This window comes from Octodon degus, unplaced genomic scaffold (assembly GCF_000260255.1).
Source record: "Octodon degus isolate 3935 unplaced genomic scaffold, OctDeg1.0 scaffold00038, whole genome shotgun sequence".
Taxonomy (NCBI): Eukaryota; Metazoa; Chordata; class Mammalia; order Rodentia; family Octodontidae; genus Octodon; species Octodon degus.
In genome coordinates, this window is record NW_004524614.1 from 6,598,801 (window position 1) to 6,611,755 (window position 12,955).

At 45.3% G+C, this 12,955-nt stretch overlaps 1 protein-coding gene across 2 annotated transcripts in view; it reads left to right on the forward strand.

Moving 5' to 3' along the window:
- The window catches only part of LOC101575422 (microtubule associated scaffold protein 2), a 77,175-nt gene that overhangs the window by 46,437 nt on the left and 17,783 nt on the right, over positions 1-12,955 (forward strand). For both annotated transcript variants that reach the window (XM_004631055.2, XM_023715075.1), the window contains one exon: positions 6,063-6,277. In XM_004631055.2, the coding sequence (XP_004631112.1) occupies positions 6,063-6,277 (215 nt within the window). The remainder of the gene's footprint in view (positions 1-6,062; positions 6,278-12,955) is intronic.

A 12,955-nucleotide genomic window follows, 5' to 3' on the forward strand; every position in this document is an offset into this window, starting at 1 on the left:
GAGAAGGAAGAAGGGAGGGGGAGAAGGGAGAGGGGAAAGGGGAATTATTTTTATATTCTACATACTCCCATGTGTCCATATGTGTGTGTGGTAACTAGGTTCTCACTTTTGTTTTATTGCTACCATATAGCTTCACCACAACTATATAAAGTTTTAAAATATGGATATGGATTTTCCTTCTATGCAACATCTAAATTTGTCCTCTGATACATTCTCTGTCATTTTTTTTCTTGACTTTTTTTCTTTTCTCTTGGAATATATTTCTCATACCATACAAGTCCCTCATTTGAAATACACAACTCAGTATATTCATAAGTTGTGGAACAAGTGCTGTGATCTATTTTAGAACAGTTTCCTCACCCTAAAAGGGAACCCATGCATTTTCTAGATGCTCCCAAGCATGTTCAAATTGTGAACAGTGTCTTGGCCCCAGGTGGCAGCTCCGTCAGCTCTGTCTCAGTCACCAGCCCGTGGGGCACCACTTTCCTCCTCCCACCCTTCGTGTATATCAGAATATCTGTCAGCTTTATAGATGACAAATTATTTCTCTCTCTAATGTGCATATATTTAATCATGAGTGGCATCAACCCCCTTTTCCTATTTGTTTGGCCATTTGTGTGTTTCCTCTGAACTTCTTTGTAGACTAACAATGTGAGCAAACTTGGCAATATTGTGGCTTTATTTTAAGCCATCTACCAGTATGAGACATTCAGGGCAAAGGTCACTATGAAGTTTGTGCTCCCTGAATTACAGAAATCAAGAGCACCCTCCTGAAGACCCTCGTTCTCAGATATGCTGGGGTACTCCCGATCTGGAGCTGCCCCTTTTGGGAGTAGAGGGGCTCATACATATGTAGGGTGGCTGGGCTTTTCCCAACAACTCTTGCCCCTTCATTTGCCTCAATAAGGCTTAATATAATCCATCAACATTTTTATGTGTGTGGTGCTGGGATCAAATCCATAGGTACTTTGCTGCTGAACTCCATTCTGGGACCCCTGTAGTTTTTGTTTTAAGACACAGTCTCATTAAGCTGACATAGTGGGACTTGAATTTGTTATCCTACTGCCTTGGCCTCTTATGTGCTGGAAACACAAGATGTGTGCCCCTGCAGCCAACTCCACTGATGATTATTTGTTAATTGATGTACTAGGGCCTTTGTTCCATGAAAGCCCCACCAGCCCAATCTATGGATCCTGGTCACTTCTTTCACTCACTCAAGTCCCTGATAACTTTTCTTAGTTGGAGGATCTTGGGAGAAGTTGGACACAGGGCCCAAGAACTGGAAACAGGAATTGCCTCCCTGAAGCTACCAGACTTGGCCAATTGTTCCCATCCCTTTTTGTTAATTGAATCTCTTTTGAAGGAATGAGAGGAGAGGACCCTGGGGTTCTCACCCCACAACCTCACTACTAGGTACCACAAAACTGACCAAGTTTTCCTTTCAAACCAGTAGTTTTTAGCAGGTCACCAAATGCTATACTACTATCTGTGGTCATAAGTACATTGCCTCAGCAGCCCTTTGGTCCTAGATATACCCTTCCTACCTGAAGCAGGTGTGAGGATAATAAAGATGCTTATGGGGTATACCCAACATATTTGACTCCTAGAGGGAGTACTTTTGACATCCCTCCTGTGTACCACCAAATTATTTACATTATTACCATGAGTCAACAAGCAGCAGTATGCCTTATTTTTCTGATTTTCTATCTCACTAATTATAAAAGGGAAAATTTACATTTTTAAAAATTTTAAATTCAAATTTATGATTACTTAGTCAAAAAGAACATAGTGCCACTTTGTTATTCCTATGAAACATGCACAATTGGGATTTAATAAAGAAAAATCATCTGACATGATAAATTGAGAGATATTCTTTAAAACACCAGGCTTTCAAAAGTATCAGTGTTCTGAAACAGACTAAGGAAATGTCTGAGATGGAAGAGGGCCAAGGAAACAAGATAACTAGAGGAAATTTATGACTTAGAACTGGGTTCATTATCTAGAAAAGACACTATTGTAACAATTGCTGAATCATAAGTAGATCTGAGCATGGGATGGCACTATTGTATAACATCTATTTCCTCCCATGCATGACTGTTTGGTGATTAAGTGGGAAAAAATGTTTGTGTTTGTAGAAAATATATACTGTGGAATCCATGGCTGATGGAATGGTAGGTCAGCATCTTACTCTCTGATAATAATATCCTTGCACTGTACTCCCAAATGTTTATGTGTTTGTGATTTTATATTTGTGTGTTTATTTTTTGTAGTGTTAGTGATCCATCCTAGGGCCTCATGCACGCTACACAAGTGCTCTACCTTTGAACTCCACCCCCAGCCCTGTGTGTTGTATTTCAGCACAAAGATTATTTTTAGAAACCTCCATGGTAATTGTAATAATTGTTGAAATTGTAAGCCAACAAAAGGCTTTTTTGTAGTATTTTTTGGAGTATTTTTCATGATATTGCTTGGAATTCTTAGCAATAGTTGGTTTGGGTTTTGCTGATAAATTCTTCACTGACACAGCACCCCTTATGACTCACATGTACAGCAGACGTCTCCTACAACCCAGTCCTCTGCAGGCGCTGATTACACTGGCAGATCAGGATCCACAATTAAATAGTGGGACACAGGACACTGGGCATGCTGAGGTCCTAGGCTGAGAAAGCCTTTCGGAACAGCATTGGGCTGTTGGACCACATAGTGTTTTATATACCATTCACACAAAGGTAAGGTGCTAGTACAAAATCTGGCCAGTCAACCATACATTTCTCAGGGGTCGGGGGGTAGGATTTTCTTATATTATCTCTCCTAAGTTCTTCTCCTTAAATTAGCTGCCTCTGTGGAGTAGGTCGTTCTAAATAGGGTGCTCCAGATGCTATCTAGTGACCTGGATGTATTTTTTTGATCAGAGCAATCCCCCTGAGTGTAGATTATAGTTAATCAGTACACGTAGGTGCTTGCTGTATTGTAAAGTAAAAGACAATGTCTCCCCGTTACATACAAATTGATCTTTGTGAAGTCAAAATGCTATGTATACACGGTTTTTTCTAGGTACTGTTCTCCCTTCTTGGAAACAAGGTTGAGCCTGAGAAGAGATGTTTAGGATGATAATGCTCCACTCTAGCTCATAACACAGGGTGGATTGGGAACAAACTTAAAGCAGGCTTCTGTAGGACGAGCTGAGCATGGCATCCGGCATGGCTGCTGTCCTTGTCTTGTGTTCTTCTGGCTGTGTGCACACTTGGTGAACTTATGAGATATTTGCCTCTACAGTGAGAGGCGAATACCTACACCGAGAAGTATCAGTAACTCATTGTTCTACACTTCTGGGACAAGATAGTGAAGAACAACATATTCCCCTGAGAGTGGTGTCAGTAAAGCTTTAGGTCATTTGAAACTTCACTTCATGTTCCATTTGGAACTTCAGCATGGAGAGAACAGCCTTGGATGTAGGTCCCTACGTGGTCTCCAGCTCCATGCATGAATACACAGACACCAAAGCCTAAAGGACACAAAAATCACCCATGGTCCTTATTAGGTGCACATGCTGAATGGTTTGTGTCTAGATGTCCTGCAAAACCTCATGCAGTTGTAGGGCTTTTTCAGAGGTAGCTGAATCTAGAGTGTGTGATGCTGGGCTTTAGGGTATGTGATCAGTTCACTGATTACTTTAGCACTGCACTAGTCCCAGCAGCATAGGCATAGTATAAAAGGGGCAGAAAGATGCTATTAAGGTTAATTATTGATTTTACTGTCTTCTGCCTGCCATAAACTGTTCTCCTGTACAAAGCCACCCTACCCTTGAGCGAGCCCACCAGGGGCTAAAACTACAAACTGAGAGATAAACCTTTCCTCCCTTAACTTTGGAGATTGGGTGCTTTGTCTCAGCAATGACAAAAGTAACTAAGACAGAATTTGTACTGAGAATGGGATTGTTGTTGTGACCATACCTCACTATGTGACTTAGGAGCCTTTGGGAATGGCTTGTGGGAAGAGTTTGGATAAGTTCAGAGATTCTCTCTGAGAAATGTAGAGCTGGAATGTCTGAGGCTGTACTGCATTGCAGATTCTGGTTAGAGCTCAGGAAGTTTCTGCCGAGAAGGACTATGTTGGCTGCTGGACTCCAAATGACGTTTGCAATGGCTTGGCAGAAAATTTGTCTCAATTTTACTCATATTCAGACTTTGCCTGAGACTGAGATTAAGGGCAACTGACTAATTAATCTTTAGAAGAAATTTCAAGGTAGTCAAATAATAAGGTGGTGGTATGGCTCCACCTCAACACTGGGGGGCCTTTAGCCAAATCTGTGTCGAGAATCAAGAGCAAAGAGCCCAGCAGAATGATTAAAATGTTGTGAGTTTAGACAGAAAGGAAGGTCCAGTAAATCCATGGACTACAGAGATAGAGCAGAAGAGATCTTGACTGCTGAGAAGGAGCAACAAAATAGAAAAGATGGCCTAAAAATGTCACAAGAAGCGGCAGGACTCCACCCTTTGAAGCCTCAAATTTATGTAAGTGAAAGATTTTGCTTTGAGAAGAAAGCCCCAGAGCATCGTATTCCAGGATGGTGGCAGCCTAGAGAATTTGGTCCTCAGGATTAGGTTCGAAATGCTTGGTAATCTAGGTGCTCAATCCCCACAGCCAAGAAAGAGAAAGCCTCACTGCAGCTCTAGCTGTTGGCAATCTTTAGCATCCATCCATGTGGCGCTGGTTTTGGGTACATGCAGAATGCAATAGTTTCAGGGTGAGGTAGGCTTCCATCCAGATTTCAGAAAAAGGCCTGAGAAGCCAGGCAGTGTACTCCTGAGAGGACAGTGTGTGACACTGAGTGTGAAGCCAAAGGTAAAGTGGAGACCCAGAAGTTTAGAGAAACCTGAAATACGGATTCTCTCGGGAAAACTGTGAGGAAATAGAGCAAGCTTAAGAGAAAAGCCACAGGAGCTACCACCACTGCAGTGCTACAGAGGCAGAGCCACTCAAGCTCTGTAGAGTTCACATCTTGCCATGGATTGCCTCTGATGCTGCACATAGAACTACAGGACTTAATGTTTGCCTTCTTGGATTTTGGACTTGTTTTGGTCCTGTTTCTTTATACTCCCCTGTTTATAACTTTGGGAATGGAAATGTTTATCTTATGCCAGTGAATGTTGGAAATGTTTAACTTTCTTTTCATTTGTACAGTGGCTCATGACTAAGAGTTTGCCTTAAATCTCAAAGGAGCCTTGGGACTTGGAGTGTTCAACAGTGCTGAAACTGTTGGGACTTTGGCAACTCTTGGAGATGGACTAAGAGCTCTTAGTCCATGAGTGCATGAGTCTGTGGGAATTCAGAGGCAGAATGTTATCATTTGTGTCTAAATGTCCCCTCGAGACCTCATGTGACCATAGGTCTTTTTCAGAGGAGGCTGAGTCTAGAGTTATGATGCTGGGATTAAGGGTATATGGTCAATTCAGTGATTGGACTGGCCCTACCGTAGTCACAGCAGCATAGATAGAGTATAAAAGGGTCAGAAAAATCAATGTTAAGGTAAGGGACTGATTTTTCTGTCTTCTGCCTGCCATGAACTATTCTGCTGTGCAGAGCCACCCTACCCTGGAGCCAGCCCCTTAAGGACTGAAATCTCTACAAACTGAGCTAATAGACCTTTCCTCCCTTAACTTTAGGCATCAGGAATTTTGTCTCAGCAGCAAGAAAAGTAACAAAGACACATATTCAACATTTTGACTTCATAAAAATCAATTGCCCATGCAAGGAGCTCAGGTGCTCTTCTCCCAGTGTGCACCTGGGGTCTGCATTTGTGATACCTGTGGTCCATGGTCTCTGAGAAACTACTCTATGGGCAGGCACAAGAGCTTAGCAGTTACATGCACCTTTCCATCTGTTGTACCTCCTGGGAAAGTCTTTGGAGCTGTATGGGCTCCAGTCTTACCTCAGCATCCAGAGTCCCTTATGAGAGTCAAACGCTGTTCACTTGGCGGCTTGGGTGTTAGTGTGTTGCCTGGATAGAGCCCTCCATGCCCCTCTTAAATGTGTTTATAAACTCTCATGCTCTCTGCCAGCCTTCAACACAGCCAAGTGTGAGAAGCTGCAGAAAGAGAAGGAAGATCTGGAGCGGCGGTTTGAGGAGGAGCTGAGGAGGATGGGCTGGCAGCAGCAGGCTGAACTCCAGGAGCTACAAGAGCGATTACAGCTGCAGTTTGAGGCAGAGATGGCGCAACTGCAGGAGGAGCACCATAGTCAGCTGCTGCAGGTCCGGTGCCAGCACCAGGAACAGGTCAGTCTGTGGCGCAGACCTGGGCTGTGCTCTTGGGTAGCACAGCTGGCGGGCGGAGGGAACCCTGTCCTCTTCAGTGGGTGACTTTGTGATCCCGATCACACTCTGACTCCATCTTTTCCTCTGACCCCCACCACCTCTCTTCCAGTTGCCCTGGTCTTCCCAGCTGTTTCTCAGGGCTTTTGGATTTGCTGTGCCTGGAATCCTCTCCCTCCACACACTTGATAGCTTTCACTCTCTCTTCCTGGTTTTCTTCCATACCACTTTCTCATCATTTCTCAATGAGGTCTTTCCTTATCTAAAATTATACTCCCTTCCCCTATGATGAGCACACACTTCCTGTCCCCTTTCCTGCTTTAGTGTTTCTTTAGCACTTTGGACTAACATGAGCCTACTTCTGACCGGTCTATCCTGAGGGCAGACATGGTAACAGGTGGGCTCACACTCAGCCCTGCCTCTGTGCCAGGTACTGATTTCAACTGTACATACACTGACTCGCTGAATCCTCAGTCACTCTACCAGGTATGTATACCATTCTTATTGCCATTTGACAGGTGAGAAAACCGAGTCCACATGGTTAAATAAGAATTCACAGAGCTCCTTATGGAAAAGCCAGGGTGGAATGCAGCCTGCCTCACTAGTGCGTGCTGCCACACACTGCCTTAGGACTGCTTGCCAGGCTTCCTGCTACATCTTCATCCTTGGAACCATGCCTGCGGAAGTTAGGCATGAAACATATATTTGTTGAATGAACTAATGAAGGCTGATCACTAACCTTAGCTCAGCAATTTTTCTGGGCAGGGACATTCATCCAAGGTATAATGAGGGAATACTTCCCATTGGGAATATTCCTGACAATAATTCCTTGTCAGTGTGAAATCAGGTAGGAGCGAGATGTGCCCACGCCACAGCCAGATGCTAGTGCTCATCACTTCTGTGAGTACTGATGAGAGACACATAGAACAGTCCTATCTACTTCCACAAAGTCTGTTCCTTCCATCTTTCTTCTTTCTAAACCCCTAAGCTCAGATGCCTGGGTGCCCTTCTTCTAACTGCTATGTTTATAGTTTGCTTATGTTCGGGGTAAATTACCATTCATGGGTAGTGCTCTTTAAATCTCAACTGACAGTGGGGATAGGGCTGCATGGTCCTCCATTATCACCAACCTGAGTTTGATCTCCTTAGGCTGTTTCCAAATAATTATGCCATATGGCAATACCAGCAAGCTTCTTCCCCCTGCCCCAGGGGCACATGGGACACATTTCAGCCTAATAATACATACCATAGTAGTAATAAAGAGCTCCTTACTTTACAGCATTTTACTTCATACAGTGAGCACCTCATGTTAGCCATCCTCCCTGGAGGTGGATGAAAAGCAGATGCACCTGTCTGCTTGAGGTAGTTTAGTCTTAGCAACTAGGACATAGAAGAGAACACAGCTAAAGTCACCTGCTGGTGTTAAGGACAGAAACCAAAGTCCAAACATCACACCTACCAAGTGGTCTAAGTGTAACTGTTGGCGGCAGACGTTGGTACCTGCTACAGTGTCCAGTCTGGGCTCTCTCATGCTCTCAAACCTGGTGCAGATATGACCTTGTGCTGTGCTTCCGTATCCCTGGGCTGTTCATCTCCAGTGTTGCATAGAAAATATGTAACCTTCATCAAAGACTTTCAGTCCAAAGGTGTAGGCCAGCAAAGAAGGTACCACAAGTAGGAAGTGGGCAGCAGGTAGGGGAGCGGCCCCTGGATGAACCACAGAGTGAACCACATAAGCAGTGCCACTGCCAGATAGAGCCACCAGCCGCACAGCACAGCTCCTAGCCAGGCCTCAGATTATCACCTGAATGTTTTGTTAGGGTGGAGTAACAGGCTAGGTTATGTACTCTCACCTCTTGGCTAAATTGGCACACAACAACCCATCACAGATTTCAGATTCAGAGGAATTGAAAAGGAAAAAACCCTTGAATTTTTCACTTGAGCATATTTGTTAACCGTCTGTGTATGTTTTAAAAGCAGTCTTATGAGGGCACCGAATTCTGTTTTTCTTGGTTCTTTGGGGCCATTGGAGCCATATATTTATTTACTCCCTATGCAAAGAATACAGAAGGCTCCCTGTATGCAGAGCAGTGTAACAGGCTACTGCAGGAGACAGCAAGATTTATTAAATACGGGCTTGGTTATTTCATAGAGGAAGTTCAGGGAACCATAACCATGGGTGAGAAATATAGATGTGTTTGAGAATTGAGGATTGACTTCCAAGTGTGAGGATAGGGGAAGGCACTGTGGTGGAGAAAGCATCTGAATGCTCTGAGGTGAGCGGCCCTTCTGCTAGCAGCCCAGCGGTTTGGAGAACCAGCTGTGCAGATCCCTGCCTGATTCAGGGGCCTGGTTCTACTGCTGCTGCTGAGTATTGGCTGGTTCCGCAACCTCCCACTTCTTGCAGTACAGCATGCAGGATATGAGGAAGAAGAGGAAGTACACCGCCACACAGGGCTCTGAGTGTCAGCTGCTGGAGATGTCCATTGGTCTAGGGGAAAGGAAACTCAAGTGGGAGCTGAAATGGGGATTGGTCACGTGTGGTTTCAGCTATTCCAGCCTGCATTCTTCCCCACTGGGCCTTACTTCTCATGAACAGTTATGTTGATAGTGCTAACCTCAGCAGATAGCATTGCTGACTGGCCTCTCCTCCTGGCCCTAGCTCTCCATGGCCAGCAGCATGCTGTGGGGTCTGCTTCAGTTCTGACATAGAGGATTGTTTGGAGTTTGAGGTTCCAGCCTTTCCTCAAGTTGGGACTTGCTCACAAGACAAGGTGACCTCTGACTTCCCTACGGGATCTCTGTAGAAACAAATTTATCCAAATCCTTCTTGCCTAGCTGTCTACTACCACAAGGGACAGGAGCTTTCTCCCTGTTCAGGGTCTCTGCTTCAGAACATATGGGAATCAGCTGGATGACTGACAGAACAGAATGCCCACACTGACGAAATAAGAACTGCTCACTGGAGCACTAGGGTGGAGCCTAGCACAAGACTGGTTATTTATATGTATTTACTTACTTATGTTGTGGTACTGGGAATTGAACCCAGGAACTTGCTAGGCAAATGCTTTGCCACTGAACCATACTCCACAAAAGTAGTTTTTGTTATATTTTGTATATATGGTTCTCTATGTTGCCTAGTGGCCTTAAACTTAGACCTTTGCCTTGACCTCCCAATTTCTGGGTTATAGGCATGTGCCACTGTGCCCAGCGGCACTGTTTCTCAGAGCTCCCCACAAGACTAGCATGCAGACTACCTGTGTCCAGGGAGGTGCAGGACCTGGTTCCTCAGCCCAGCAGGTGCTATGCAGGAACTTGGACTGTTGGGGGGTGGGGTGGGCAGGAGGGTGACCTTTAAGGATGTGATAGGACTCTGATTTGCTGGAATTCTTACTTTAAAATTTTGATGGTAAATTTATTTAATCAAAATCAGCTCTCATTCTTTAGCAGTCTACAGATGCCAGATTCCACACATATCCATACCAGAGCATTAAACACAGATTTTCACCATAAACAAGTGTACTTCTCTTTTGTTGCTCCAAATGTAGCGGCATGGCAGTCCAGATTCCCGTCCTTCTTTCTGAGCTGCCTTTAGTTGTTTCCCAAATATATGTAGCCTCAGAGCCTGGCATTCAAGGGTTGGGGTTGTGAACTTTGTCCCTCTCTCTCTTAAGTCCAATGCAGTTTGCTTCTTCGCCAGCCACTCTGACGTCAGTTACTGGGACCTCATGTTCTTGGATATGTCACAGATTCTGCCCTGGATTCTGAGCAGAGAGTCCTGCCCTTGGAGAGTCACCTATCCTTTGGAATTTATTTTTGATTTTTCTCAGACCCAGTGTTGCAGGCAGCCAAATTAGATAGAAATATTATAGGCAGTCAAACAGGATCAGACCCTCAAAGGAGATAACACAGAAGACAAGATACCTCACAACTGTGGGAGGGATGGATGCTCCTGCTATGAGCCAGACCTAAAGACTAAAGGTCAAACAAATGCTGACCTCCCTAAAGATTAGCATCCGGGATTGATCTTCACCCTGAGAAAGCCAGGAAAAATTATCTGATGGCTACCAGATAAAGTCCTGTTTTACATTCATGCCCACTTGCTACGTGACTCGTGACTCGCCATTGAATCCTGGACTTCATCAGTTTTACCTGAGCAGTGGTGCTTGTAATCCCACTGGTTGACCATAGTTCTGTCCCACCCCACATCCACCTAAGCAAGTTCCCATTTTGTCCACCTTAGCCCCCACATGGTTTTACACTATAAAAGTCCCTGAAAGAGACAGCTTCCCCAGGGACAACCTGCTTGGGGCCCCTTCCTGTCCTTTTCTTGGACAGGAGCTTTCTTTTCCTCAATAAATATATTCTTGAGTATGTGGGAGAGCTTCTGGCTACCCTACGCTGGCAGGACCTGCCGGTCCAAGCCCAGGCGCAGCGTGGGTGAGACCCTCTTCCACCCCCTTGGGACCCCCCCACCACTCTACAGCACCCCACCACTCCCTGCCTGCTGAGTGAGAATTTCTGCCACGTTCTGGGGACCCTAGATCCAGTCCTAGCCCAGGCCCCGTGAGTGTGTGGGAGAGCTTCCTCTCACCCCTACTCCACCTTGTCCCCACCAGACTGAGCTCAGGCCTGGCATACAGGCCTGGGGTGAAACCCTGCAGCTGCAATCCCTGCAGAGAGAGTAGGGGACAAAGCCACCCAGCTAGTCCAGGAGCAGAACATCTTGCCAGAGGGGCACATCAGGTTCACTTCCAAGGGCGGCAGCAGGAAGGAGCTGAGCACAGCAGCCAGACCCAAGCCAGGCACAGCAGAATAAATCCAACCTTTGTGGATCTGCACCTGAATTTCAGTAGGTGCTAAGGTTATAACTACAACAAAGCTCTACAACAAAGGTCAGAAGACAGTGCTACACAAAATGACAACGAGAAGGAAGAAAATGCAATCTCAGACCCCAAGCCCACCCGTAACAAGTGCAGAGGACACTAACACAGAACAAATTTGGAATCATACAGCTGAAATCAATGAATCAACGGCTTCTGAGATAAAAAATAAATATATTCTTATAACCTCCATTTGTTCCTAAAATTCATTCTTTGGTTTTAGAGAACACAAACTCATCCATGTCAGGTTGAGAGATCATTTTCCTCTGTATCATTTGGAGGTTCCCTATATCACTTAGAGGTCACCCACCCAAGATCAGTTTTTCTCCTTATATCACCAGGACAGCCTTCCTATTCTTTCTTAAACAAGTGTCCTTTTAGACTAAAAGACAGGAACTGCATTCTCCGTGACTGACCTGAATGCACGGACACTCGGTCTGTCCTGCATTGTGGCTCCTGGGCCTGCTGGCTGTGCCCGCCTGCTCCAGCCATCATCGGGGAAACCACATTGATAGAGTCAGATCCCAGGGGCCCTCGCTGCTCACCCTGGAGCTTCCTATGCTTCAAGGAGGCAGTCTGGGCGACAGGGAGCCTCTGTGCATACCTGCCCCCAAGGTGGAGGCAGAGAGGGCAAAAGGCACATCCAGAATGGGACGAAGTTGGCCCGAGAGCCCTGGCATGGCTAGCTGTCTAGCCAGTGATGAAATGAGGAAGGATTCCTGGTTATTGGAGCAGGAGAGTCATTAGGAGGCAGTAAGCAGGAGCCAGCTCCCTCCCCACCCCCATCTGTTACAGACACATGTCTGGGACGGGGGCAAATGGGAGGTTAATCTGGTTTGGGCTTAATGGGAGAAACCGAGACATTATGGAGCATGTGTTTCTTCATTCAAGATGTAAGTCTTCTCTAACTGAATTACTAAAGCCCCACATAATTGCATTTTGCAAATGGATGAGTGAAGTAAAGCCTGCAGCTCTGTTCTTCCCCATCTGAGGGGATGGTTTTCCACTGCTGTACCAGCCCAGCTAAACAGCAAGCAGCAGCAGGAACGAAGTTGTATTCCAGCAAATAGCCATTTTTGCAACCACTAGGGCTGCTTAACGGGCAAAATCAGACTCCTCTGAGCCATAGCCCAGAATTCTGACTTAGTGTAGGGGGTGGAGTGTGGGCTGGTGGTGCTTCAAGAGGACCATACCCAGGTCTCTAAAAGAGGGAGTGAAGGTTTCAGCCACCATAAGCTGGCCAGAGCTTGCCAGTTCTGTTTCTGATTTTGTAATCTATAATACATACAGTCATCCTGTGTTTCCCGTGGGCCAACTTGTCTGAATCTGCTCAAATAGCTGTAGAGGGCTCCAAGGTCTTCTCAGGCTGGAGAGCCTTACTGGCTGCTTTGTGACTTTATGACTGCTCCAGGAAGGAGCTGGGACCCACAGGAGAAGGAGATTAGTACTATGGCTCGAAAGAGGATGGCCCACAGGAGACAGTATCCCCTCCTCACTGGGGAACATTCTTTTAAAAATACAAAGAGGCATAAAACCTGAATTACTGAAGATGAAGGATGATTATGTCCAACTTTTGACTCATTTTTTAAAATTTCCTAATAAACACTAATCATTCATCTAATTCTGTATCAGTTTTCAAGTTAGAAAATCAGGATTTCACTAATGGAGGCCATGGCAGATATAACATGCCCTTACATCATCCTTAATATGTTGGATGTGAAATTCTATCACCCCTTAATCAAAAACATGTCTTCTCACA